At 40.7% G+C, this 25743-nt stretch overlaps 1 protein-coding gene across 1 annotated transcript; it reads left to right on the top strand.

The window, feature by feature from the left end:
* The first annotated feature begins 1802 nt into the window (after nucleotides 1-1802).
* On the top strand, nucleotides 1803-25057 carry PGPEP1L (pyroglutamyl-peptidase I like). The gene is made up of 7 exons (XM_063142657.1): nucleotides 1803-1839; nucleotides 7849-7901; nucleotides 10350-10466; nucleotides 11343-11572; nucleotides 16569-16721; nucleotides 19063-19165; nucleotides 24935-25057. Exons 1-7 carry the CDS (start codon nucleotides 1803-1805, stop codon nucleotides 25055-25057), a joined length of 816 nt encoding a protein of 271 aa, XP_062998727.1.
* Nucleotides 25058-25743: the final 686 nt, after the last annotated feature.

Raw genomic sequence — 25743 nt, 5'->3', positions numbered from 1 at the left:
CTGGTGAAATTCCCTCTTCATCACAACAGTTAAAGATGCAGGAGCCCTGCCCTCTTTTGTATCTGGTCACTCTAGGGAGGGGAAGGTTCCTGCAGCTTTAACTGTTTTGATGAACAGGGAATTTCACCAGGTGCTCCATGCATACAAATGACACCTTTTGAAACTCCCTTGTCTATTCAACTGTTAAAGATACAGGAGCCCTGTCCTCCTTTTCATATGGTCACCCTAGTGTGGTGTCTGGCCCGCAGGGAAGAGGTGGAGCGAGTGTTGAGTCAAAATCTCTGCCCTCCAGTTTCCTGAAATTGGTTTCCATTGTTCTACCTCATTTTCAGGTGATTTATTTTATGATGTTTTATTATTATTTATATAGCACCATCAGTGTACATGGTGCTGTACTGAGTAAAACAATAAAATAGCAAAACCCTGCCACATAGACTTACATTCTAATAAAATCATAATAAAACAATAAGGAGGGGAAGAGAATGCACCAAACAGGCACAGGGTAGAGTAAAACTAACCTTATAAAAGTTTGATCAAAATCAAGTTTTAAAAGCTTTAGAAAAAAGAAAAGTTTTTAGCTGAGCTTTAAAAACTGCAATTGAACTTGTAGTTCTCAAATGTTCTGGAAGAGCGTTCCAGGCATAAGGGGCAGCGGAAGAAAATGAACGAAGCCGAGCAAGGGAAGTAGAGACCCTTGGGCAGGTAAGAAACGTGGCATCTGAGGAGTGAAGAGCACGAGCGGGGCAATAGTGTGAGAGGAAAGATAGAAAGGAGCTAAACGGTGAAAAGCTTTGTAGGTCAACAGGAGAAGTTTATATTGGACTCTGAGGTGAATTGGAAACCAATGAAGAGATTTCAGAAGTGGAGTAGCATGGGCAGATAACATGATCATGGTTTTTGAACTTACCTAATCACTGTAAGGCAGCTAAGGGTGCTGGCTTGTAGTTTTTTCTTTTCTGTCTACTACACATCTCTTCATTACTCTGCAGCCTCCCTGGTTGCCTGCACTTCCCAATCTGAACAGGCCCTAAGGGAGGAATTAATTGAGCTGTAATTGACGTGTGGGAAGCCAAATAGGCTACAGGCTATTGGAGAGATCATTGTAACCAAGAAAGTGACATGACACTAGGTGTATGTAGCAATGGCCAATGCAATGTAAATATACCTTGATCCCTGTACAACAGTTTGCCTTTGAAATTTATTTCTGCCTCCCCATTCATCTGAACTCCTTGCCAAGGAACCGCTAGCAAATAGCTAATAATAATTAAAACGGCGAAGGAGGATTTTCCCCCTCCTCTCTCTCAGGCATGGAGAGATTTGTATTCTTTCAGAACCAGTTTTTCAGTCCCTTCCTACCTGATATTATGAGTCAATATTCTATGGAACAAGGTGGTAATTTTAAAACCTAAATATAAAATAAAGACATAGGTAAACATATTTGGTAATTTAGTACTGCTGTCCAACAGAGACACAGAAAAATAAAATGGATGGGTCATTTCTAATCGGGTTTCAAAGTTAGACTTGAAATCAATAGCTAAGATTATGTAGTTAAGTCATACTGCATAGTTGAGAGGAGGGAGCTGAGTAACCATCAATATTGCAGGGCCCTTGTGTAATTAAAATTATCTCACATCATGTGAAACCAGAACAGTCCCTGTTTGGTGAAGTATTTCTCCACTGACCAATAGGAAGATGGACATTTTGGAACAGATGGTAAAAGAATATAATACCAGCAGCTGCGTGTTACCAATGAAGAGAGAGTTGATTATTGGTGTCAAGCTTACCTTCAGGATCCAAATTAAATGGATGCCAGTTCCAGCACAGTGGTGGTTGTTACGGGTAAGATTTTTACATACAAAAATGTCCTCTTTTAGCCACAGAATGCATATATGCTGGCCTGTTCTTTGTCTGCCTTGGAAAGGGGTCAGGGGGGCGGGGAGCCCAGCAACCTGGAATTGGACATACCATTTCCAAATGGAAAATAACTCAGTACTGCAATTTGCTAAGAAAATCAGGTGGTATGTCAGTGGAATATTTATTAAAAAAGATGCTATCCTTTATTCAACAAAGTTTGCAGTTTATTCCTGTCACTTCTGAAAATATCTGTTGACATCCTGTCCTGTCTAAACCATGTAGCCTCCAGGTAAAACTAGTTAAGCATTACCTAAAAAGAACCACGGAGCAAGACGGCTTCCCAATTCCACATCAGGGTCCAAAATTAGAGCAATCACATGTCAAATTTCAGTTTCTCAGTTTCAAAACAAGGAGGAACCACAGTTTTATCACACCAAAACTTGTGTGTGTGTGTGTATTATATAAAACATGGTGTCGATGGAACATGCCTAAATATACAAGTCCATGGATCCAGATTTGGAGGTTTTCTTGCCAGTTATACCTAATGCTGAATCACAGTTGCAGACGTAACCAGTTAGAGAGAGATTGAGCTTTAAAAGGTTAAAACTCTTCTGGAATGCCGTTGCAGGCTGTTGCTCTCCGTTACGCTACTGGCCGCTCTAAAGGCAATAATTACGTATAGGCTTGACATGTGAGTTACTGGATAGTTTTCCACTATAAGCCAGCTGAGGACACAGGACTGAGATTGAAGTGACATCAAAGAGAACCTGAATCTTTCCTTTCCAAATAACACACCATTTTAGATTATGTTAGGGTTTGTTGAAATAGCTGTTTGACTGGTTGGGATGGGGAAGTGGAAGAGAGGCAGAGAATCATAGAATCATAGAATAGCAGAGTTGGAAGGGGCCTACAAGGCCATCGAGTCCAACCCCCTACTCACTGCAGGAATCCACCCTAAAGCATCCCTGACAGATGGTTGTCCAGCTGCCTCTTAAAGGCCTCTAGTGTGGGAGAGCCCACAACCTCCCTAGGTAACTGATTCCATTGTCGTACTGCTCTAACAGTCAGGAAGTTTTTCCTGATGTCCAGCTGGAATCTGGCTTCCTTTAACTTGAGCCCATTACTCCATGTCCTGCACTCTGGGATGATCGAGAAGAGATCCTGGCCCTCCTCTGTGTGACAATCTTTCAAGTATTTGAAGAGTGCTATCATGTCTCCCCTCAATCTTATCTTCTCCAGGCTAAACATGCCCAGTTCTTTCAGTCTCTCTTCATAGGGCTTTGTTTCCAGACCCCTGATCATCCTGGTTGCCCTCCTCTGAACACGCTCCAGCTTATCTGCGTCCTCCTTGAATTGTGGAGCGCAGAACTGGACGCAATACTCTAGATGAGGCCTGACCAGGGCCGAATAGAGAGGAACCAGTACCTCACGTGACTTGGAAGCTATACTTCTATTAATGCAGCCCAAAATAGCATTTGCCTTTCTTGCAGCCATATCGCACTGTTGGCTCATATTCAGCTTGCGATTCCAAGATCCTTCTCGTTTGTAGTATTGCTGAGAAGTCACTTAGCCTTTTAGAAGGCTAACAACCTGATTTGTGATTAATCTGCCACTACAATAACCATTGGCAGATTAATCACAAAACAGACTCTCTTCTTCACCCCACCCTACTTAACATACTTTAAGGAAGTTAACCGGAAACCTCAATACAGATTATATACATTTATGGTTCCAGGTTTTAGAATCTAGATCTAGCTTTCTTAGGGAGTGGTGAGATGGTACTATATTTATACAGGACTTTTATTAGTTTGGCAAACTCTATTAACGCCTGCTCATATCATAATCCTTCATGTAGGCCAGAATCCAGCAAGCTACACAATTAGTTCCGCCCATCCCAAGGACTTGTAGGTTTTGCTTCGCAATCAGACCCCAACCCCATACAACATACCAAACCACTTTTGAAAGTGGCAGAGCTTGAAAGAGCAATTTATTATACTGCATGGGGATATGGGGATCAAAGCAGGTAGAAGACCCTTTTGGAGTGCTTTATTCTGGATGCTATGGGGAAACACAGCTGAGAGAAAATAATTGCCTAAAGCTACAGAAATACATTGATAGGATATGGCTCTAGGACCCAATCCAAGTCTGGCACCCCAACAATATCCACTTTCTCCACCATACCCCATGGCTATGAAATCTCTTTTTAAACAGAGTTTTCCCCCCCAGCCTTCCCCACTCTAGTGCCTTCCAGGTGTTTTGGACTACAGCTCCCATCAGCCTGAACTAGCGTAGCCAATTATCAGGGATTATATTTGTCAAAAACTTCTGTATGCACCAGGTTGGGGAAGGGTGGATTATATTATTACCACTCACCTTTAAGCTGTACATTGGATTGTCACGTATCTGTTCACTTGGACTAACATTGTTCAAGTCCATTCTGTTAAACCCATGTAATTCAGTGAGGCATGTGCAAAAGCAAGTGCAGGAATAAACGCTTGACACATGGATATTGGGACAGTTGTTTAGTGCTGGAAAATTCTTTGCATCTTAAAATTGCAAACTGACAACACCTTTCATTGCAATTGTTTCTCTATCTAGATAGGGTTTAATGCAGAAAAAGGCTTATTCTATATTCTGATATTTCTTTCTATGAAACAGGTGTCTAAACAAGACTCCCTCTTTACTACATGGGGCTTTTTGGATGCAGCTTTGCATGTGTTAAAAATAGTTCTCAAAAATAGCCTATGTACCAGCCTTCCTCAACCTGGCACCTACCAAATGTGTTGGACTACATCTCCCATGATCCCTAGACCATGCTGGTTGGGGATGTTGGGAGCTGTATTCCAACACATCTAGAAAGCACTGGGCGGGAAAGGCTGCCATATACTATAGACTAATAATATATACTAATAATAGCCCAGCGTATGGATCCATATGTAGCCAAAACAGCACCATCCATGCACAAGGGAGAGGTATCAGTTGTGGGAGAGCTCCAAGGTTTACAAAAGTATATTTAGAGAAAACCTAACACAGAGAAACAAACATGAAACAATGAGTGGACAGTGGAAGATGGGGAGGGAAACTGGTAATTGTGGTGGTGGAATGAAAAAGGACGTGGCTAGTTTGCTGGTTGTCTGAACAGGAGCACTGCACTGCAACATTTTGCTGCGGGGCCCACTACGTCTACTAGATGTGCAGATAAAGTCGTTACTGAATGTCTCAGACAAATTTTCACTTGCTTGTAATAAAATCATTGGCACTCCTCCTGGTTGTCGCATCTAATATTAAATGAATTTAATTTCTGTGCTGGTTTAGATACTCCAGTACATAAAAACCTTCTCATGGTGGTCACATTTCATAGAACATAGCCCTCAGCGCAATTTTTTATGACCACAGTTGCAGCGTAAACATTTCAGTGAACCAGTTCAGGACTTGATGTTTACCCTGAATTTTAAACTGTCCACCTTTTCAGGGGTAATTCCCAACCACTGCCTTTCTTTCACTAAAAGAGCAGTGGAGCAGATGTGAAATCATATCTGGATTTCTCCCACACACATTTGTTATGTGGCAGAGTTGATCGATGCCCTCCAAATGTTTTGGACTTCCACACCCATCAGCCCCAGCCAGGATGGCCAATTGTCAAGAATACTGGGAACTGTAGTCTAAAACATCTGGAGGGCATCAGGTTGGGGACAGCACAATAGAGTGTTGGACATGGAGCTGTTGAGAAACTAGAATGCAATGTCCCCCAAGCATACCACGCTCTGTTGACCAGTACTGTGTCCAGTTCCGGTCAACACAGTTTGAAGAGGAAGAATCTACAAACTGGAATGTAGATGAAGGCGTTCGATACATTTAGCTTGGAGAAGAGGTGATATACTAGCCATCTTCAAATATTTGAAGGGTTATCACGTAAATGGAGCAAATTTGCTTTCTACTGATTCAGAGGGTAGGGCCCAACCCAACAGGTTCAAATTACAAGAAAAGGGATTTGGCCTAAACATTATGAACTTCCTGTTTGACAGTGGAGAGCCTCCCCTTTGTTAGAGGTTTTGAAGCACATAGCTTCATAGTTCTGGTCACCACACCTAAAAAAGCATATTATAGAGCTGGAAAAAGTGCAGAAAAGGGCAACTAAAATGATTAAGGGGCTGGAGCATCTCCCCTACGAGGGAAGGTTACATCAACTGGGATTATTTAGCATGGAAAAGAGGAGGCTAAGGGGAGACATAATAGAGGTGTACAAAATTATGCATGGTATGGAGAATATGGATAAGGAGACATTTTTCTCCCTCTCTCAAAATACTAGAACCCGGGGTCATCCCATGAAGCTGATTGGTGGGAGATTCAGGACAAATAAAAGGAAGTACTTCTTCACACAGCGCATATTTAAACTATGGAACTCAGTACCACAAGATGTAGTGATGGCCACCAATTTGGATGGCTTTAAGAGGGGGTTAGATACATTCCTGGAAGCAAAGGCTATCAATGGCTACTAGCCCTGATGGTTGTGTGGTATCTCCAGTATTTGAGGCAGTAAGCCTGTGTGCACCAGGTGCTGGGGAACATGGGAGGGAGGCTGCTGTTGCACCATGTCCTGCTTGTTCATCCCTGGTCGATGGCTGGTTGGCCACTGTGTGAACAGAGAGCTGGACTAGATGGACCCTTGGTCTGATACAGCATCAGGGCACTTCTAATGCAGTTGGGTTGCATTAATAGAAGTATAGCTTCCAAATCACGTGAGGTACTGGTTCCTCTCTATTCGGCCCTGGTTAGGCCTCATCTAGAGTATTGCGTCCAGTTCTGCGCTCCACAATTCAAGGAGGACGCAGACAAGCTGGAGCATGTTCAGAAGAGGGCAACCAGGATGATCAGAGGTCTAGAAACAAAGCCCTATGAAGAGAGACTGAAAGAACTGGGCATGTTTAGCCTGGAGAAGAGAAGATTGAGGGGAGACATGATAGCACTCTTCAAATACTTAAAAGGTTGTCACACAGAGGAGGGCCAGGATCTCTTCTCGATCCTCCCAGAGTGCAGGACACGGAATAACGGGCTCAAGTTAAAGGAAGCCAGATTCCGGCTGGACATCAGGAAAAACTTCCTGACTGTTAGAGCAGTGCGACGGTGGAATCAGCTACCTAGGGAGGTTGTGGGCTCTCCCACACTAGAGGCATTCAAGAGGCAGCTGGACAACCATCTGTCAGGGATGCTTTAGGGTGGATTCCTGCATTGAGCAGGGGGTTGGACTCGATGGCCTTGTAGGCCCCTTCCAACTCTGCTATTCTATGATTCTATGATTCTATGATTATATTCTTATAGCTGTCCAGCATCAATAAAGGATGCTGTAAGAGTGGATTTCCTGCATTAGTGGGGGGTTGATCTAGATGACCTTTGAGATCTCCTCCACCTCTTATGATTTTCTGAAGCAAGAAACAAACGTTGTCTTTAGGTGACATGCATGTGTCATACCAGAAGAGACATTCTTAGAAAAGGCTTTTCTTCTAGACTAGGAATGGAGAAACTGTAGCCTTCCAGATGTTGTTGGACTCCAGCTCCCATCAGTACCAGCCAGCATGGCCAGTGGTCTGGGATGTCAGTGGTCTGGGATGACAGGGGTTGTGGTCCAATAACGTCTGGAGGGCCATAGATTCCTTTAGCCCCTGTCATAAAGAGAGAGAGAGAGAGAGAAGTGGCAATGTCTCTTAAGATTGTACTTGCATTAAGAAATAATATTTTAAAGAAACCTGCTGTCTAATAATTTAAAGGGTCCTTTTTGTTGATTAAAAGTATTTTAAATCAATTAATCTAAAAATTTAGTCCATTAAGTATAGCAACGTTAATTTTAATGCAACTTTGGGGAGTAGAGGAGGGGAAACTTTCCCCCACCTCAATATAAAAATTAGCCCCTTGAGCAAATTCCTCCAAGGCAATATGGATCAAGAACAAGAATTTTAAGAGGTTGTAAATATAATCGTGCATTTTATTTGTGTCCAGGCTTTGGTCCCTTCCGGCAGCATCTTGTTAACTCCAGCTGGGAAGCAACAAAAGTAAGAAAGCTATTTCTACTGTTGCCTAAAAAAGGATTGTTTGAGTGGGAAGCTTAAAATTTAACCAAGTTTTAAACAAGTAGTTTAGAGTTCTATAATTATACGTGCATACAATTAGTAGGAGATGATAGGTACATCGCAGAGCTGCATTCATAGCCATCCAAGACTTAAATGTGGTTTAAGATGTAGAGCAAAATCTCAATAAATGAAATCATTCCCCACCCATGAGAACCAGACTTGCCAGTAAACTTTCCCAAAGTATAGTTCTTAGTCCCATAAAATTGCCCACTAACTTTTGTATTTCTGGGGGCTACATTAGGGGTTCTGTTTTTTGTAGAGTTGTTTGTTTGAGCTGATGTTATTTGGATTTTGTTTCGGAAATATGTTTCCAAGTACTATTAATTCTGGTATGTTGACTGCAATAATTTATTCAATTCACTAGTAAAGTAACAGGAGAAATAAATACCCCCAAGAAGTTGTTTGTTTAGGATAGGAAAAAGAGAACAGAAAAGAAATTGCTAGGAAGATAATTCCTTTTTCTTCTCTCTTTTCTTTGCAAACCTGATAATTCTTAGAGCTTGTGCAGGATTCTCCCAACACATTATTATGCAAAACATGAATCTTATTAGGCACAGATGCTGTACTGCTTGTAGGAAGTGTCACTGTATATAACTGACAAACCTATCTGGTTGCTCTGGACATACACTTGGACATCACTACTCAGAAAAGAGAGGAGGGTAAAATTATATTCTCAATTGATTTGAACCTACTGAATTGTGTGTGTTTTTTCCTAGCCAGAATAAACCACTGGTTTAGCCTCCATCACCTTGCAACAAGAATCTCATCTTCAGTTATGGGTAGTAATTTATTTTTGCAACCACAGTAGGAAAACAAAAAGGAAAGAGGTTTTAATGTACTGCAGGACTTTGGTATGTTTAATTGTAGATTCTTTTAGCTCATGTTACATAATGTCCCGACACTGCAGGAGCCTGAAAAAATTCTAAAAAAACACACAAACCTTTTATTTCATTAGTTGTAGCTTTAAGCTGTTCCGACTTCCAATAAACTAAACACTTTATTTTCATCTAGATAATATACCTTCTATAGGACTAACAGAAATCAGAAAATAAGTGAAACTGTTGTTAACAGATTAATCTAGGGCACATATAAAGCTGGGAAGAGGAAGTTGTTTTAGTAACATGAGTTACCTACTGCCTCATGATTTCAGTGGGTGTATAATACATTCTATTCTGGTCAGATATACACCATTCTTACTTTAACTATAAGATGAATTCATCTCAGCATGGACAGCCAAACTGTGGTTGTTTTGCTATCTATTATTCTTGGCTTTGGCCTCCTGAATGGAAGGGTTGGAGGAGGTTATAGTAGGTCATTTGACCATTGCCTGACCAGTCATAGAAGAGTGTCTCATTAAACACAGAAAATAAAATGTGTGTGAGAAAATAAAATGCTAATTGTAAGCTGGCATGGATTGTCCTTTTGGAAAAACGAACACAACACTGCATTCTTATGCTAGATGATGCAATAGCCTCTCCAAGACCATTCGTGCCACAGGAAAAACACAGCTGGCTGTGTTCTCCTAATGTGTTTACTTCGCCTGCAAGAATTGTTTGCTTGTTTGTGTCAAACAGTTTATTGACCACAGCTAATCAATGTTTCCGCTGACAAGGAAATTGTAACAGTTTACTCAGGAAGCCAACCTTCAAGAATAAGTTTGCCCCATTAACACATCAGTATCAGGGAAATCTTGGTCAGTGTCTCCTTCCATGCTAACCTGTATCTTGTGCAATAAGTACCTCTTCTGTGAAAGTTTGGAAAGTTCTAGCTAGCAAAATCACATCCATATACTTTTAAACAAGGGCCAATCTTGGGGAGCACATCCAGAGATGTATATTTAATCAACCAAAGTGTAGATACTTTAGGCAAGAATTGATCAGAGCTTGACTATAATAGCTGATGAAAAGGCAGGTGTTGGAGAAGTGGAAGGTAAAGTAATTGTAGCTTAATCCTAGGCAAAGGCCGTGTCTCTGTTTTATCTAGCTTTGGTGGGAAGTGTACTGGGTAAGGCTGTTGGTATAGGCTTCTCTCAAAATACAAGCTTGCAAAGTTTTGAACTCCTGAACATCTAATTGGAAATAATGTACATACTCAAGCTGCTTTGAGTGCCATGTTTTGGTGGAAAGGTGGGGTACAAGTAAAATGAATAAATGAATGATACAAACATGGTTTAATCAACAGTCATCACTAATCCTTAATGGTCACATGACCCATCTCCTTCCTCAGCAAACTGATCAATCAGCTCTAAGGACTAGACTTTAGGAGAAGTTGGGATATGAAGTCATGGGCTACATTTTCATGTGTGCCAAATTCTGCAGCCTTCCTCCGTAACAAGTCCAATATTTTAATTCTCTCCACCGGCCACCACAGGAGCTCTCCAAACTTGGCCTCGGTAATGATGTAGACCTGCACATCATTGAACTGCCAGTGGTTTACCAAAAAGCAAAAGAGATTGTCTGTAAAGCATGGTCAAGCTTTCAGCCCCAAGTAAGTGACAAAACAAGCTACAGGGTTTCATTTGGAATTAAGCTACACTGAACCACAGGAGAACATTTAAGGATGTAAACTATAGGTATTCTTATGTTCAAGAGTAAAATCTGAAGTTCTTGGATATCTGATAAATCGTAGGCAGTTTAAGTACTTGGAATCTTCTGTGAGGCTATATTGTTTTCCTTCTATGTTCCCATTACTGGAACTCATAAGAGGAAGATTTTTAAGTTATCAAGTGGAATTTATGGACTAACATTAGGAGTGGAAGATCTTTGCATTGGAGAAAATCTTGCTCATTCTAAAGCGTACTTTTCCCCTCACCGCAGCAAAGGACCTAAGTTTCCCAATGTACTTAAGAATGTAATGGATCTGAAAACAAGACGTGAAGCCTCAATCTTTCCCAGCCCTCTACCTATCCACCCATGTTCACAACTGAGGAAACCTAGAATAATCTCGCATCATGTTAACGCAACATAGTATTTCAAAATGTGTGTTTAAAGTCAACTCATTTAATAATTTTAGCAATAAAATTATTCTGAATCAGAGGGAGGAGCAGAAAACTGAGGGGAAACAGGATCTTAGGAAAGTATGTGTTAAATATTTGTAAAGTTTTTGTGTTTTGCATTGTGCAAAGAACAACAGGTCTCGGAACCTCTCCTTGCTTAAAAGATCTTGTACATGGATCTTCAGAAAGTTCACTGATATATCTAGATACACAAAAGCCCTCACAGTGAAAACATTTTTTTCTGTAGACTAGGTTCTTTATTGGGAAGCTAATATTTCAGGAGACAGTGGGGCGCGTACATATTAGAATAAATTTAAAAAATTAAGAAGTCAGATAATCACATATATATCTTGTTGATCATTCTACAGCTTATGATTCACATTGGGCTGGCTCCTACCTCAAAAGCAACCATAATTCTGGAGCAGTGTGGAAAGAATAAAGGCTACAAAGAAATCGATGTTTGCGGATTTTGTCCAGAAGATGGCTGTTGTGTCTTAGAGGGACCAGAAAGAATCGAGTCTACAATTAATTTGAAGAGGGTCTGGAAAAGCATTCAGATGGAACAGATGGATGTCATTTTTTCCAGAGATGCAGGAAGGTAAATATTTTTTTGTAATAAGAAGCCATGTCAATTGTAGGAGATGTAATACAAGTCAGGAAATTTTCTCTGAAGGAAGACACTCGTACCAAACAAAATGTTTTCAAAAGTTGGAAAGGTCTGAGAAAGCATTGTTTTCTGATTAGAATGGCTGAAAGACTTAATATGGTATATGTTATCTAAACTGTGTATGTTGAAGGACAGATTGCTTACCTGTAACTGTGGTTCTTCGAATGGTCATCTGTGAACTCACAGCTATGGGTTTTCCACCTGTGCAGAACAGTCATTCGAAACATTCTAGAGCTAAACAGATTTGGGCAGAAGTCCCACCCACTTCCTCTGCACACACTCCAGGTGTGGCTCCTGCCTGCCTCTTAGCTCTGAGTCCTCCACAGCGGAGGAATAAAGATGAGACATAGAAGCGGGGATGAGGGTGGGGTGGGTGAGTTCACAAACGACCACTCGAGGAACCAGTTACAGGGAAGCAACCTATCCTGCATCTTTGTGGTCTCTTATGATTCAGACATATGGGTGACTGAAAAGCAAGAGGCTTACCAGAGGAGGGAGATGTCAGGCCAGAATTTAAGAAAAACAGCTCTGCCAAAAGCTGCTTTAGTGTGAGCTCTGATATCCAGGTGGTTATGTTTGATGAAGATAGAGGGCTGAGCCCAGGTCACTATGCTACAGACTTACGGAAGCGAAACACCATTGAGGAAAGTGACAGAGGATGCTCTGGCTTTAGTTAAGTGTTCTCGTAGAGGGGGCGGTAAGATTGCCTGGCGCAATCACCCACTTGTCTAAGTGTTGGGATGGCACTGGGCCCCCCTTCTTGAATCCCAAGTGGAAGACAAATAAACGAGTAGATTTCCTAAAAGATGGAGTTCCATGGACATAGAATGAAAGTACTCTTCTGACATCTAGGGAATAAAGTTTTACCTCCACTGAGGAGGGTAGGTTGAAGAAGTAAAGTATCCTGAGTTAGATGGAATTGTGAAACAACCTTAGGAAGAAAAGAGCAGTCCAGATGTAGCACTGCTTTGTCCCTATGAAAAGCTAGGGACCGTTGGCCATGCCTTAGAGCACATGGTTCACTCACTGTGCATGTCAATCTAATAACGATGAGAACTCATCTTGAGTATTGTGTCCAGTTCTTGGCACCACACTTCAAGAAGGATGCAGACAAGCTGGAGGGGGTTCAGAGGAGGGCAACAAGGATGATCAGGGGTCTGGAAACAAAGCCCTATGAGGACAGACTGAAAAAACTGGGCATGTTTAGACTGGAGAAGAGAAGATTGAGGGGAGTCATGATAGCACTCTTCAAATACTTAAAAGGTTGTCACACAGAGGAGGGCCAGGATCTCTTCTCGATCATCCCAGAGTGCAGGACACGGAATAACAGGCTCAAGTTACAGGAAGCCAGATTCCGGCTGGACATTAGGAAAAACTTCCTGTTAGAGCAGTACGACAATGGAACCAGTTACCTATGCCACACTAGAGGCATTCAAGAGGCAGCTGGACAACCATCTGTCAGGTGTGCTTTAAGGTGGATTCCTGCATTGAGCAGGGGGTTGGACTTGATGGCTTTAGAGGACCCTTCCAACTCTACTATTCTATGATTCTATGAAAATCACTTTCACTGTGAGAAGCCTAACGTTGGTGGAAAGAGCCAAGCTTTCAAAGGGTTTGGCCATTAATTGAGCCAGTACCACTGACAGACTCTGGGGGCCAGCTGATGGATAGGGGTTAGCAAGTCATTTAAGGAACTGTTTAACTTGAGGATGTGGGAAGAGAGAGAAACCTTCAATACTGTCATTATTAGCTGACTTGGCTGCTAAGTGAACTTTGATAGAGGAAACAGCTGAACCTCTAGATTTCAAAGAAAGAAGAGTGTTCAATATACTTGGTAGCCCATGGGGCAGGAAACAGGGAAATGGGACTTTCATCTCTAATCCAAGGGATTTTGCCATTCTGTGATTTGTTCCACGTATGTCATGATGTCATTAAACAGGAAGAAAGGATTTTGATCCCCTATGGTGGCAATAGTCATCCTGCACCAAAGAGGGTTTGTTAGTCAATATTTGTGCATTAGGGGTCATCGATGGTTGGATAAGATCTACTGCCAGCAGTGACAGTGTAGCAGCCAGTGGCTCCATGTTTTTTCAGGATGATCTCCTGGAAAAAGTTGCCCAGAAGAGGAGGGTGGAGAGAATGGCAATCTCATAAAGCTTGGTACCATGGTAGGTTCCAGTAACTAAGTGTCACATGGTATACATACCATGAGAAGGTGTTGCACGGTTAGAAGTTGCCTCATATCATTCTAGACAGTGAGGGGAATGAGAACATTGGCCATGGGAATTGTAACCTGGGTAGTCTCTATCCCTCATAATGATTTTGGTGGTGAATGGTCCTGATAATATTGAGAAGACCTATGAGTCTCATCCAATGTATTGTATCGATGATGAAGAAAGCCTCCCATAGAGGCCAAGGAAGCTGGTGAGGTCTGTTGGTACTGGGGGGGCGGGACGGGACTATACTTCCTTGGAGAATGGTCTTGGCGTAGGCCGTAGTATAGTTCCAACAGGACATGTTCCCTGGATTCACCTTCTGATACCGAACCCAGGCACTGGATATTATCCGGGGAGTTACGGTCCCATGGGTGCTGTAGCTTCTCTAGGATTGGCACTGGCAATCGCATGAGAGTTTGAGGTGCTGTCTGCACTGAGCGTGGCTAATTTGGAGCCGGCATAGGCTTGGGTTCGATGTTGGACTCTCTATCCTACAAGCTGTCTTCTTTTTTGCTTTTTGATCCAGAAGGCCAGAGGTTAGTGGGTTGTTTGTTTCAGGGCTTGGTCTGCTTGACCTCTTTGGTCTCCACCGTTGGTACCAAAGGGCTGGTTTTGACCTGTTGGTTCAAGCAGACGGCTGAAGCTGTCAGTATTGCAAGGGCTGGTAGTCTTAATGAGCTTTCTGTTGTGCTTTCTATTATGTTATGCGCTGGAAGAAACTGAGAAAGACTTGAAGCTGGTTTCTTGCAAATGGAAGCTGAGGCAGTAGGCAGAGGTCTGTTCGGTGTAGTCGTATCTGCTGCCTTGAGGACTCACAAAAGGACAGAGAGCCGTGCCACTCTATTATAAAAGCCTGGCAGTGGGTACAGGAGTCCACCCTGCGTGCCTCTCCAAGGCAAAAAAAGGCAGTTGGAGTGTCCATCAATCAGTGGCATCTTCTCGTCATAGTGGGTATAATTTTTGAAGGCGGCCTTGGAGTCCTTGCACCCCAAAGGGGCTGGGAAGAAATAGAAACCTCAGAGAAGTTAGGACAGTGAGAAAAAGGAAGAGAGAAAAGAACTCTGTTTAGTTTCCCAGGTGGGGATAGTATGATTTTTACATTTTGTAATTGTTTTATTATTTTTGTTGTAAGGTGAGAGAATGTTCCAAATGCTGCTAGTTGTTGCGGCGGACAAAAGAAACAGAGAGAGGCAGGCAGGAGCCATGCCCAAAGCCTGCGCCAAAGAGCTAGGCAGGGCTCCCGCCTAAAATTGTTTTGCTCTAGAATGTTCCAAATGACTGTTCTGTGCAGGCTCCGAACACATATGTATATATGAGTCACAGAGACCACAAAGAACTTCCATTCTTTATCCTTCAGATTAGCTGAACATGTTTGATGCCTCTGAAGACACTGAGTTGAGGTTGTACTAGAATAGTTAAGGTCAATGACATATCTCGATTTATACAAAAGCAAACAATACTGTGGTGAGGAATTTTCCAAGTCCCTCCCTCTGGCGTGGTGCAAGGAGTTCAGAAACTGTTACTGTGAACATTTCTGATGTCTTCATGCCCTAGCTGGAGGAGAGTGAAGGGGGAGCATTTGTCAGAGGTTGACTGTAGCTCTTCTTTGTAACACCCCATGGTTAAGTGTTACATGTGGTTTGAGCCATTCTGCGCACCCCAGACTTCTGTCTTTCTAGAAGCAGAGGGCCCCTGACACAAGATGTAACACAAGCCATTCCTGAAATCGAGGCACAGACTATTTCTTCAGGGCATACAAGCTCTTGGGCATCTTTAAAGTAGTTCTTAGGATCCCAACCATTATCTGCCATTTTGCCAACCCTTCCCCACTTACCTGCCTCCGCAGCGGACGGTGGAGGCAGGTAAGTGGGGACAAAATGGCGTCCGAATAAGCCCCCCTCCCCCACTTACCTGGCTCCGCCACCGTTGCTGCATGGACTGCAGCGGTGGCGGAGGCAGGTAAGCCCTCCTCCCCCCTTACCTGGCACTGCCGCAGTCCGTGCGGTGGCTTCAACTGCCGCCGACACCTACTTCTGGCCTTAGGCATCCGATGGCAGTCGAAGCCGTCAGACACAAGCACAGTGGCGGATGGTGGAGCCAGGTAAGCCCCCCTCCCCACTTACTTGGCTCTGAAGCTTTGGAACGGTCCGAATCGATTCGGACTGTTCCAACCTGCTTTGGGTCGATCCGGACTTCCCCCGACCCGCTCTGGAACCAGGTTTAGGAGGTCCGGATCGGGCCACTCCACTTCGGATTTGGGGATCCGAAACGGAGCGGAGCACACCCCTAGTATCCAGCAGATCTCAAGGTAGTGCTGTGATCCATGCATGCACTGATGCTCACTGATACCCTGCTACAAGCTGCTCCATCAATGTCAGTGGTGAGAGCAGATCCACACGCACAAAAGAATACATTTTTAGTTTTACATCCTCCCTTTAAAATGAATGGGAAGCAGAGTTCCCATGAATTAACACATACTTGAATTGGGACGACTGATTATGAAACAATTTCACCCACGTAATTGCCCTGTGTAAAATAATCACAAGACTGTAAATATTCTGAAGTTATCCAATGTACTGAGATGTTTTTGAGCTTTTGGCAACCTTATTATTTTTGATGCAATGTATTCAAGCAAGTAATTAATACCAAGATGGAGCTAGCAGGTAGTGTATATAATTATGCTTTAAATATATCTTTTTTCCACATTGTAGGTACATCTGCGATTATACCTATTACATTTCACTTTACCATGGTAATGGAAGAGCAGCGTTTATCCACGTGCCTCCGTTATCCAAGTGGGTAACAGCAGAATTTCTAGGAAGAGCACTCCAAACAGTTATCTTAGAAATGTTAAAGCAATGCAAGTAGGAAATAAGGATTGGTGGTGGTGTTGTTTTTTAAAAACACACATTAAAAGTGTTACATGGGATGTTCATTTTTGTCCAAATTCCATGGAAACATGGCTGCCATCTGCAGCAAGTCTAAAAAAACCACTGCAACCCATTGTAGTTTACTGCACAAAATGTGCGCAATGTATTAAGTAGTTCTGAATGTTCTGAGGGATGGAATAGAGAAACACCCAGGAGCAAAAGAGCCTTCCTGTATGCATTGGAGCCTTGTGACCACAATGGATAGTAGAGGTAGTTTTGGCAGGTGTGGAACCACCTCTCTCTCTGTTTAAACATACCTTTTTTCTGTGTGTGTGTCCTTCCTATCTCTCCTCTCTCATCTCACACTATCGCCCCGCTCGTGCTCTTCGCTCCTCTGATGCCATGTTTCTCGCCTGCCCAAGGGGATCTACTTCCCTTGCTCGGCTTCGTCCATTTTCTTCTGCTGCCCCTTATGCCTGGAACGCTCTTCCAGAACATTTGAGAACTACAAGTTCAACAGCAGCTTTTAAAGCTCAGCTAAAAACTTTTCTTTTTCCTAAAGCTTTTAAATCTTGATTTTGTTCTGACTTTTGTAAGCCTATGCGGCAGGGTCTTGCTATTTACTGTGTTATCTGTACAGCACCATGTACATTGATGGTGCTATATAAATAAATAAATAATAATAATAATAATAATAATAATAATAATAATAATAATAATACCCTACCCAGTGCCTGTTTACCCTACCCTGTGCCTGTTTGCATTCTCTTCCCCTCCTTATTGTTTTATTATGATTTTATTAGAATGTAAGCCTATACGGCAGGGTCTTGCTATTTACTGTTTTACTCTGTACAGCACCATGTACATTGATGGTGCTATATAAATTAATAATAATAATAATAATAATAATAATAATAATAATAATAATAATAAATAAATAAATATGGAAACATTTAAAAAAAATTGGACCTTCTCTTCTGCTGCTCCCAAACTGTGGAATGGCCTGCCGGAGGAGACTCGTCAACTTGACAGACTATTAGCATTCAAGAAAGCTATCAAGACTGATCTCTTCCGGCAGGCCTATCCAGGGGGATTTTAGGATGTTTTTAGGATATTCTAACAATGTATATTACGTTCTTAATTCAGTTTTATGTATTTTATATTTACTGTTGTTCCTTGCCTTGATCAAAATGGAGAGGCGGGTAAGAAATAATAATAATAATAATAATAATAATAATAATGGCTTTTAAAAAGCAAGCCTTTCTGCAATTCTAGTTTTGATGAGAAAACATGGTTACACATTGATTACAGGCACAACAAAGAAGGTGCGAACCTTAACCGAAAAACAATACAATTGATAACAAAAAAGTTAAGGGTGTAAACAATAAACAAGTTTTAATACACTAATAAAAGCAGGTTATAAAGAGCACATTTATTAACAAAATCAATAGTGTAATCACACAATTAAAATGGTACAAAAAGAAAAGTGCTCCGCAAACTTGATTTATGCATTTTTATAGTACACTGGCTGTTGAGGAAGACTTCGTGTCGAAACGCGTCTGGCCAAGCTAATCAAGTTTGCTGAGCACTTTTCTTTTGGTACCATTTTAATTGTGTGATTACACTATTGATTTTGTTATTATAAGTGCTCTTTATAATCTGCTTTTATTAGTGTACTAAACCTTGTTTGTTTACGCCCTAAACTTTTCTGTTATCAATTACACATTGATTACCGCAGATCTTTTTGTTAAGGCGAAGAATTGTCCAAAAAGAGGACAATAAAACCCATGGGAAATAAAAGAATGTTTTAATATTCTGATTCCAGTGTGTCTTAGAAGTATTCTACTCAATAAACAGCAACACAATGGGCACAAATGCATACAGAATCCTTTTTATTTAACTTAATCATGTAGTACTGTAACTACTAGAAAAAAGCAGAGTAAGAGAAACTAAAGGAGCCTTAGCTTCAGCCATTCAAAATAGACAAAGGTTCTTTTTTTATAATGTAAAGAATCCAGAGTATATCGCAACAGGAATAAATTCTTACAACAGAATATACAAAAACATTTTTGAATTTTTTTTCATCATCTACTGATTCATTTTAATATAAACACAGGAATTTCTTTAGGAATAATTTATACACAGCAAGTCTTTATGTAATAAATTGGCCATGTTATTACTGTTTTATTTTTTTATTTTTTTAAAAAAAAACTTTTATATTTTAAACAAGGTAACTTGGAAAATGTTGTGTTTGCAAATTCATTCAGTTCCATAGCACTTTCTAGTTTTTGTGTTTTGCTTGTTTTGATTTTAACTTTTTTTTTTTTTGTCCCAGAGGTAGAAGATCTCTGGCCAGTCCTTTCTTCTCAAACCTCACTGGTTTAGAAAACAGAAAAATGATTCTCAAAAAGGCAATTAAACCACCCAGAATCCTTTGGGTAGGAAAAAAACCTTTTTTCAATTTGGAGGGGGGAAAAAGATCTTCAGCATTCTTATTTAAATAATTATAATAAATAGGGACCTTTGTTGGTCATTTAAAACAAAGATTTAATGTTGCTAAATATCTAAATAAATTGTATAGGCTGCATTCTAAACCACCTTCTAAGAGAAAGCAATAAGGAATCTGTAAACATAGTTGTCTTTCATTCAGTGATAAGCATTGAAAATGGCCTTTCACCATGCCACCTACTATGCAGTCAAATCCTTCAATCAACCTAGGCAACAATAAAGTAGGTACTTAAATAATGCAAACATAATTGCAGTCCCAAATACATTTTCTTGAAGTAAGCGCCACTGATTTCAGTGTCATTTACTTCCAAGGAAATGTGCTTAGGACTGTTGCTAAAGCCTGCTTAAGCAGCAATACTTGTTCTGTTTCCTTAACCAATGAGGTTTTCCCCAACTTGCACCCACACAGTAAAACTGAAATGACCAGTTGAAAATGATCCCACCCATCCAGAGGGCTCTGGAAGACGAGGTTACTGAAGATACAGAACATATTCTGGGTTTACTGTGTACTTGGGACAAAAAATGAGCCGTGATTTAAGAGTTGATACAGCATCCTTTTTTTGGCATATTGTAAAGCTAACTTGTAAAACCACTATCCTAAAAAGGAAAAGGAAACCTTCGACACACATTCACTCACGCCAAAAAGTGCCCTTAAATTATCATTAGGCATTTATAAACTACAAACATTTTTATAAAAATTATTCTATGTACTTACAAAATGCAATGAAACATGTAATTAGTTTTGGTAAACCAGATCTTTGTCAACTGACTACCCGTAATCTACTGGACATAAGAGCCCTATTGAAAATGCTAATGGATTGCTAGTCAACAAAAAGGATACAAAATTAAATGATGACAACCATACACATGTACACACTCATTCCACATGCACAACATCTAATGAAAGCCATCTGGAACTTGTGCAACACTTAATTATGGTTAAGTGACCCAGTCCAGCAATCCCTTCCAAATGCTCCAATTCATACATAGAGCTCATTCTCCCCATCAAGGACTTCCCCGTTTACTCCAACTGAGTTGTGTTCCATTAAGATGAATAGAGAAACGTATGTGTGCAGGAGCTCCATGTACATATGGGGCTCTGGATAAGGATAAACACGTTATAATGATCAATAGCCTATATGAAGTTCTACTTAGTGTACTTGACTCCACAGTAAAGACGCTGTCAGATTAGAGTTCAATGCTGCAAGTTGCAAATTAAGTGGTGAATTCTGAGCATTGATGTTGCTATGCTTGCAAACTACCCTAAATTTCGATCAAACTCTGCCTTGGTAGACCAGTACTCCTGTCCCACAACTGTTTTTGCACAGCATTGTATATTTCTGCCTTCAGTTTGGATAGAGCCCATTGTGGCTCTTAAAACCTATTAAAAGAAATGTAAGTGCTTCAACTCAGAACCAACTGGACTTCCAAACTGAGATGCCAACTAACAGCTTATTGAGTATACCCCATGCGTTCTGTATCTTCAGCACCTCCAGAAAAGTGTTCAACCTATATGAACATGCTCTCTTGTTATTTTAGTTTGTGCCAACTATTTATTTATTCGTTGTTGTTGTTGTTTAAAAAAAGAATGGCGTCTCAGTATCTAGAGTTCATCACTGAGATACACAACCATGGAAGGAGTCACAATTGATCCACTCCTTGTTAACCAGTGATGGAATACACAGTTGACAAACAAAATTAAAAGAGAGTAACGAGAAAGTGTTACTGACTACTGGAATGGAAAGATTTCTTTAAAAAATATAACTATATAGAATATTATACCAACAATAGGAGTGTCATTCATATAGCCATGGATTGTACTAAACAATCCTCAGCAGTTCCCAGAGATCTAAACAGCAGTTCCATCTTGTGACCAGCCCTGGGATAACTGGTTTTTGTTTTTTAAATCAACAGGAGCATATCAGTGCTATAACAGACTTTGACAGTTTTAACTTTACTTGGAACCATTCTCAGGGCACAGAAGTGTTGAGCAGAGGAAGCAATTTAGCTGGAAACCATCTTGGTCTCATGCTCTGCTTTCATGTCCAGCTATTGTCATAACAAGCTTGGTTACTAAATCAGATATTCAGTATGTAACACTTCTGTATTGATACAAGATTCCTTTCTCTGAAACCAAACCACCTTTTGCATACCACTGAAAGAACTGTGACAGGTATCTGTACCCGAACCACTTTATTTGGGGGCGGGGCACATCTGAAAAAAACTAAATCAAAGAGAAGTGATGTGACATGACGTTCTAGGGCTGATTGATAAATTAGAAGTCAACAAATTACTGTGTTCAGATAGCATGTGTGTAAGGGTTCTTTGAAAGCTAAAAAAAAAAGAGAGCTTATTTTAATTAAAAAATGCAAGTTGTCACTAAAAATTAGCTTCCTTACTGGAGGATTAGAAGGTAGCCAACCTACCAATGTTTTTTTTTAAAGGGAGCCAGGGATATCTTGGAATTTATAGGCTCTTTAAACTAACATCTGCCCCAGTAAAATTAGTTGAATGCATTAAAGTATGATGAAATAGAAGCAGCATAAAATGGCTTCTGCAAAGAGTTCTGCCTCACCAACATTTTAGAATCTTTTGAGTTTTAGCAACATGTAGTTGTGGATAATCCAGTAGATATTATATACTTGGACTTCCGAAGAACTTTTGACAAAGTCCTTCAGAATCTCCTAAGTGGTCATAGAATAAGAGAACAGATCCTGTTATTTGTAAAAAAATAAAAAAAGGAAGCAAAGGACGAGAATAAAGGAGGGATACAAGCAGGATCTGTATAGGTACAATTTAATTTATCCATAAATGATCTGGAGTCAGCGGTAAGTAGTGAGGTAGCCAGGTTTGTTGAATGACACCGTTCTTCAGGATGATGAATATCTAAGGTGACAACAAGCTCCCCACAAAATTTCTCCAAATCTGGTAAATAGATAACAAAATGACAACTGCAATTCAATATAAACTGATGCACACTGCAGCGGAAAAAATATCCCAAATACACATAAAAATTGACGTGATCTGAATGGTCTGTAGTTTTCAAAATCATGGGTTGTGGTGACTAGCTATGTGGTGTGGCCATGAAAGAGTTAAATTCAATACTAAGGATTGTTATGAAGGGGACTATATATATAAAATGGCAAATATCATACTGCTTTGTCATAGATCTGTGGGGCAAATCCTCTCGAAATATTGTGTACAATTTTGGTCACCCTATCTCAATGCGTATGTCACAGAGATTGAAAACGTGCAGAAAAAGGCAACCCAAATGATCAAGGGGTTGGAGCATCTTCCTTGTGAGGGAAAGCTAAAACATTCCAAGTCGTTTGGTTTTGGATACAAAACCTGGGAAGGGGAGGATGATAACAGAAGTTTTAAAAACATGCATAAAATGGAGGACATGGATAGAGCAAGTTCTCCATCTTCTAATGCTAGAAACTCTGGGTCACCCAATGAAATTGACTGGCAGGAGATTCCGGGTACATAAAAGAAAATACAGAGTTAAAGCCACTGAAATAAGATGCAATGTATATCTGAATAACAGTTGCCCAGGGACGAATAAGGAGTTGCTATTGCCTTTATGACTGACTGGCTAGAAGCATCTGTCTGGCTACTGCTTGGGTTAGGGTTACCCTAACCCTTTGCTCTGATTCAGCGGGGCTATTCTGTTTTCAACTCAACACATAAATGGGTCAAGTAATTTAACTTTCTGATCCCCTCAGTGAAGTCAATATAGTTCTATGCTGTGGATGGTTACGTCTGGTGACTGAAGAACCCAGTTACTATTAAGAACATGAGTAGGCATTTTTAATGACTTTAATTCAAACCCATCAAGATCTAAAATAAATTGTCCATCTCATGCAAGACAACAGCCTTGCAGGAAAAGGCAGCCTTATGCCCCAGTATCAAGCCAACATTAATTCTTTGTTTAACATGCATCAACAATAAGGTTTATTATCATCAGAAGGACTGTATAGGAAAAGCCAGGTAGGTAATAAGAACTGGGACATTCACACACAAAATCCCAAAAATAAGAATAAAAAAAGCTGTGGAAACCAAAATGGATTTTTAAAAAAACAAAACTTGTGAGTGTAGGACACACTGGTAGAGTCAAGGTGGTTTGATTCAGATGGGCTGACTTATTTTATGGGCCCACTTCAGTCACATGACCGCCTTACACATGAATGCTTCTGAAATGTGTGTTTAGAATGGGCACTATAATGTTAGTGTTCTCTCCTAATATTTTTAAACCACCTACATAACAATTACAAAATAATAATAACTTGGACAGTTTTAAAACAAAACCCTCTTAGCCAGCTGAATGATTTGAGGATCTCCACAGTTGTGGAGATTAATATGTGCAAGAGAGGAGAGGCCACCACTGCAACGACAAAAAGACCACCAAGAAGAAAGTCAAAATCAAGGATATTAAGTATGGGGGAGCCCAGAAGATCAGGAATCCCCTCTTCACCCCCTCCCCACTCCCACTCCCCAAATCAAACACAGGAACTAGACGATAATGCTCTCTCAAACTAGCCAAGTCACACATTATTCAGATGCCAGAAGCAGATACCTGCAGGAACAGCTGCCCAAATCAGGGAAGCAGAATGTACAATCTCAGTGGTGGATTAGTTCTGATCGTACTTAAGCTTGTAAAACAGCTGTAGTTTTAACAATTAGCTGATCAGAATCTACACCTTTCCAAAAAGCTTTTGACAAAGTCCTTTAAAGGCTCCCATTCAAAAGCTGGTTTGAAGTCGTAGGAAAGGACATTGGGACTTCTAGCACATTAAATTATCAGTGCAGAATAAAACACGTCTAGGTGTGCACGCTGAACAGAAGCACCTCACCACCGCCACCTGCCAATCCTGAAGAGTGAATTGAGAGGGTTCTTGCTTTGAGGATATCACATTACATCCTTTGATCTGGCCAAAGAATCAAAACGGCCACCCTTCATCATTAAGCAAGTACCACTTTATTTCAACATCCCTCGGGCATCTGAAGAACACACGTCTGCCATATTTAGCAGAGTGACCACCCAAATTTAGTATATGGCTAGTGCTTAACAATCGTATGAACCCATGTCATTTTTTAAAACCCCAGAGAGCAGCTAGTTCACACCCCAGATGACCTGAGTCTGTCATGCTTTTACTACCCTACATGTCTAGAGATCGTAGGTGTATTTCACTGGGATTTCCCCCCCCCCCATGCCCATTCAGTTTAACAGGACTTAGAGCAGCTTTTGATTTTAATTCAAATGATCACTGATAATCACTTTCAACCCTCAACACACCATCCAGAGAAAGAATATGTGTGTTTTAAAGCAGCAGCTACCAACTTTTCCAAGTGACCTTTTTGAATCAGCAGTGACCTCTCTTCTCCAAAACCCGGGGGGGGGGGTGTTTTGTACAATGACTGAGGTTACCAGTATTCAACAGTATATTGTCGGCTGCTGAGAAATGTGAGATGTATATTTTTATATATACACACAAAAAATAAAGAGTGAGGTAGATAAATGTTTGAAAAAAAAAATAGAAATAAAACTGTCCCCCTGTCATAACTCGAAAACCCTTTTCTCAGTATTTAAAATTTATTATGGGGCATCTCTACAGTGATTTAAACTGATAGCACAAAAATAAATTAAAAAAAAATCCTACATAGAATACCTTTTTTTTCCTTTTTCTTTTTTTAAAAAGGGAAAAATAACTAACTACGGGAGAGGTGAAAAGAAGTTGGTGGGACTGAAGCTACACAAGCGAGAGAGAAAAGTACTACAAACATATCTTTATCTCCAGTCACATCTAGCAGTTATATTTTAATTCTTTGTTCTTACTCAAACACCGCCACCCTGCCCCAACAACAACAAAAAATGATTAAATTCAACATTCCATCTCAGAACAACCGTTCTCTTTGCTTGCCAAACTTTTGGTCGGAATAGTGCTAATATAGAACTTCAATGAAGTAACTACAGGTGAATTAACAAGAGTTAAGGCACCTTGATTTTGGAAACTGGAATCTCCCTCTTTCTCAACAAGACGCGTGTAACTCAGCTAACAAGTTCCTAACAAGTTTTGTTTTGGGAGTCGGGTCTGAACTCCTGGCATGAACTTATACGGAGTTACCACAAAGATCGCCTGGTTCACATATGCGGCAGCAGCAAATGCTCAACACCTTTTGCAGCCTGCTTCCACTTTGAACCGTCCACCAATTTATTTATTTATTACAAAATTAACTATTAACAATCCTCTTTTCCCAATTCGGTAACGGCCTCGGCGTGTTAAAAATCAGTGAAAGGTTCATGACCTTCTATACAATACCACTGGCTGAGAACTAAAGATACGTGTTGTTCATAGGATGGAAGGGTTACAACGTTCCATTTCTTTTGGGGGGAAAAATAATAATGACCTCAAAGGTTGGTATCTGCAGCTCAACAGCCATTTGCACCCAATCGTTAAAATACATATGTGTGTACTTTTATGTGTGCGGTGGTTTTTGAGACACAACC

The sequence above is a fragment of the Elgaria multicarinata genome, chromosome 16 (assembly GCF_023053635.1).
Source record: "Elgaria multicarinata webbii isolate HBS135686 ecotype San Diego chromosome 16, rElgMul1.1.pri, whole genome shotgun sequence".
NCBI classification, from domain to species: domain Eukaryota; kingdom Metazoa; phylum Chordata; class Lepidosauria; order Squamata; family Anguidae; genus Elgaria; species Elgaria multicarinata.
Note: the sequence above shows the minus strand (reverse complement) of the source record. Positions and strands in the feature narration are given on the sequence as shown.

Bases quoted from the DNA above. Each gene is read 5' to 3' on its own strand.
- PGPEP1L (XM_063142657.1), top strand. From the start codon at position 1,803: ATGGATGCCAGTTCCAGCACAGTGGTGGTTGTTACGG. The intron at 1,840-7,848 runs GTAAGATTTTTA...ATTTGTGTCCAG, and splicing joins CACAGTGGTGGTTGTTACGG to GCTTTGGTCCCTTCCGGCAG. The intron at 19,166-24,934 runs GTAGGAAAAAAA...TTTTTTAAAAAG, and splicing joins AACCACCCAGAATCCTTTGG to GGAAAAATAACTAACTACGG.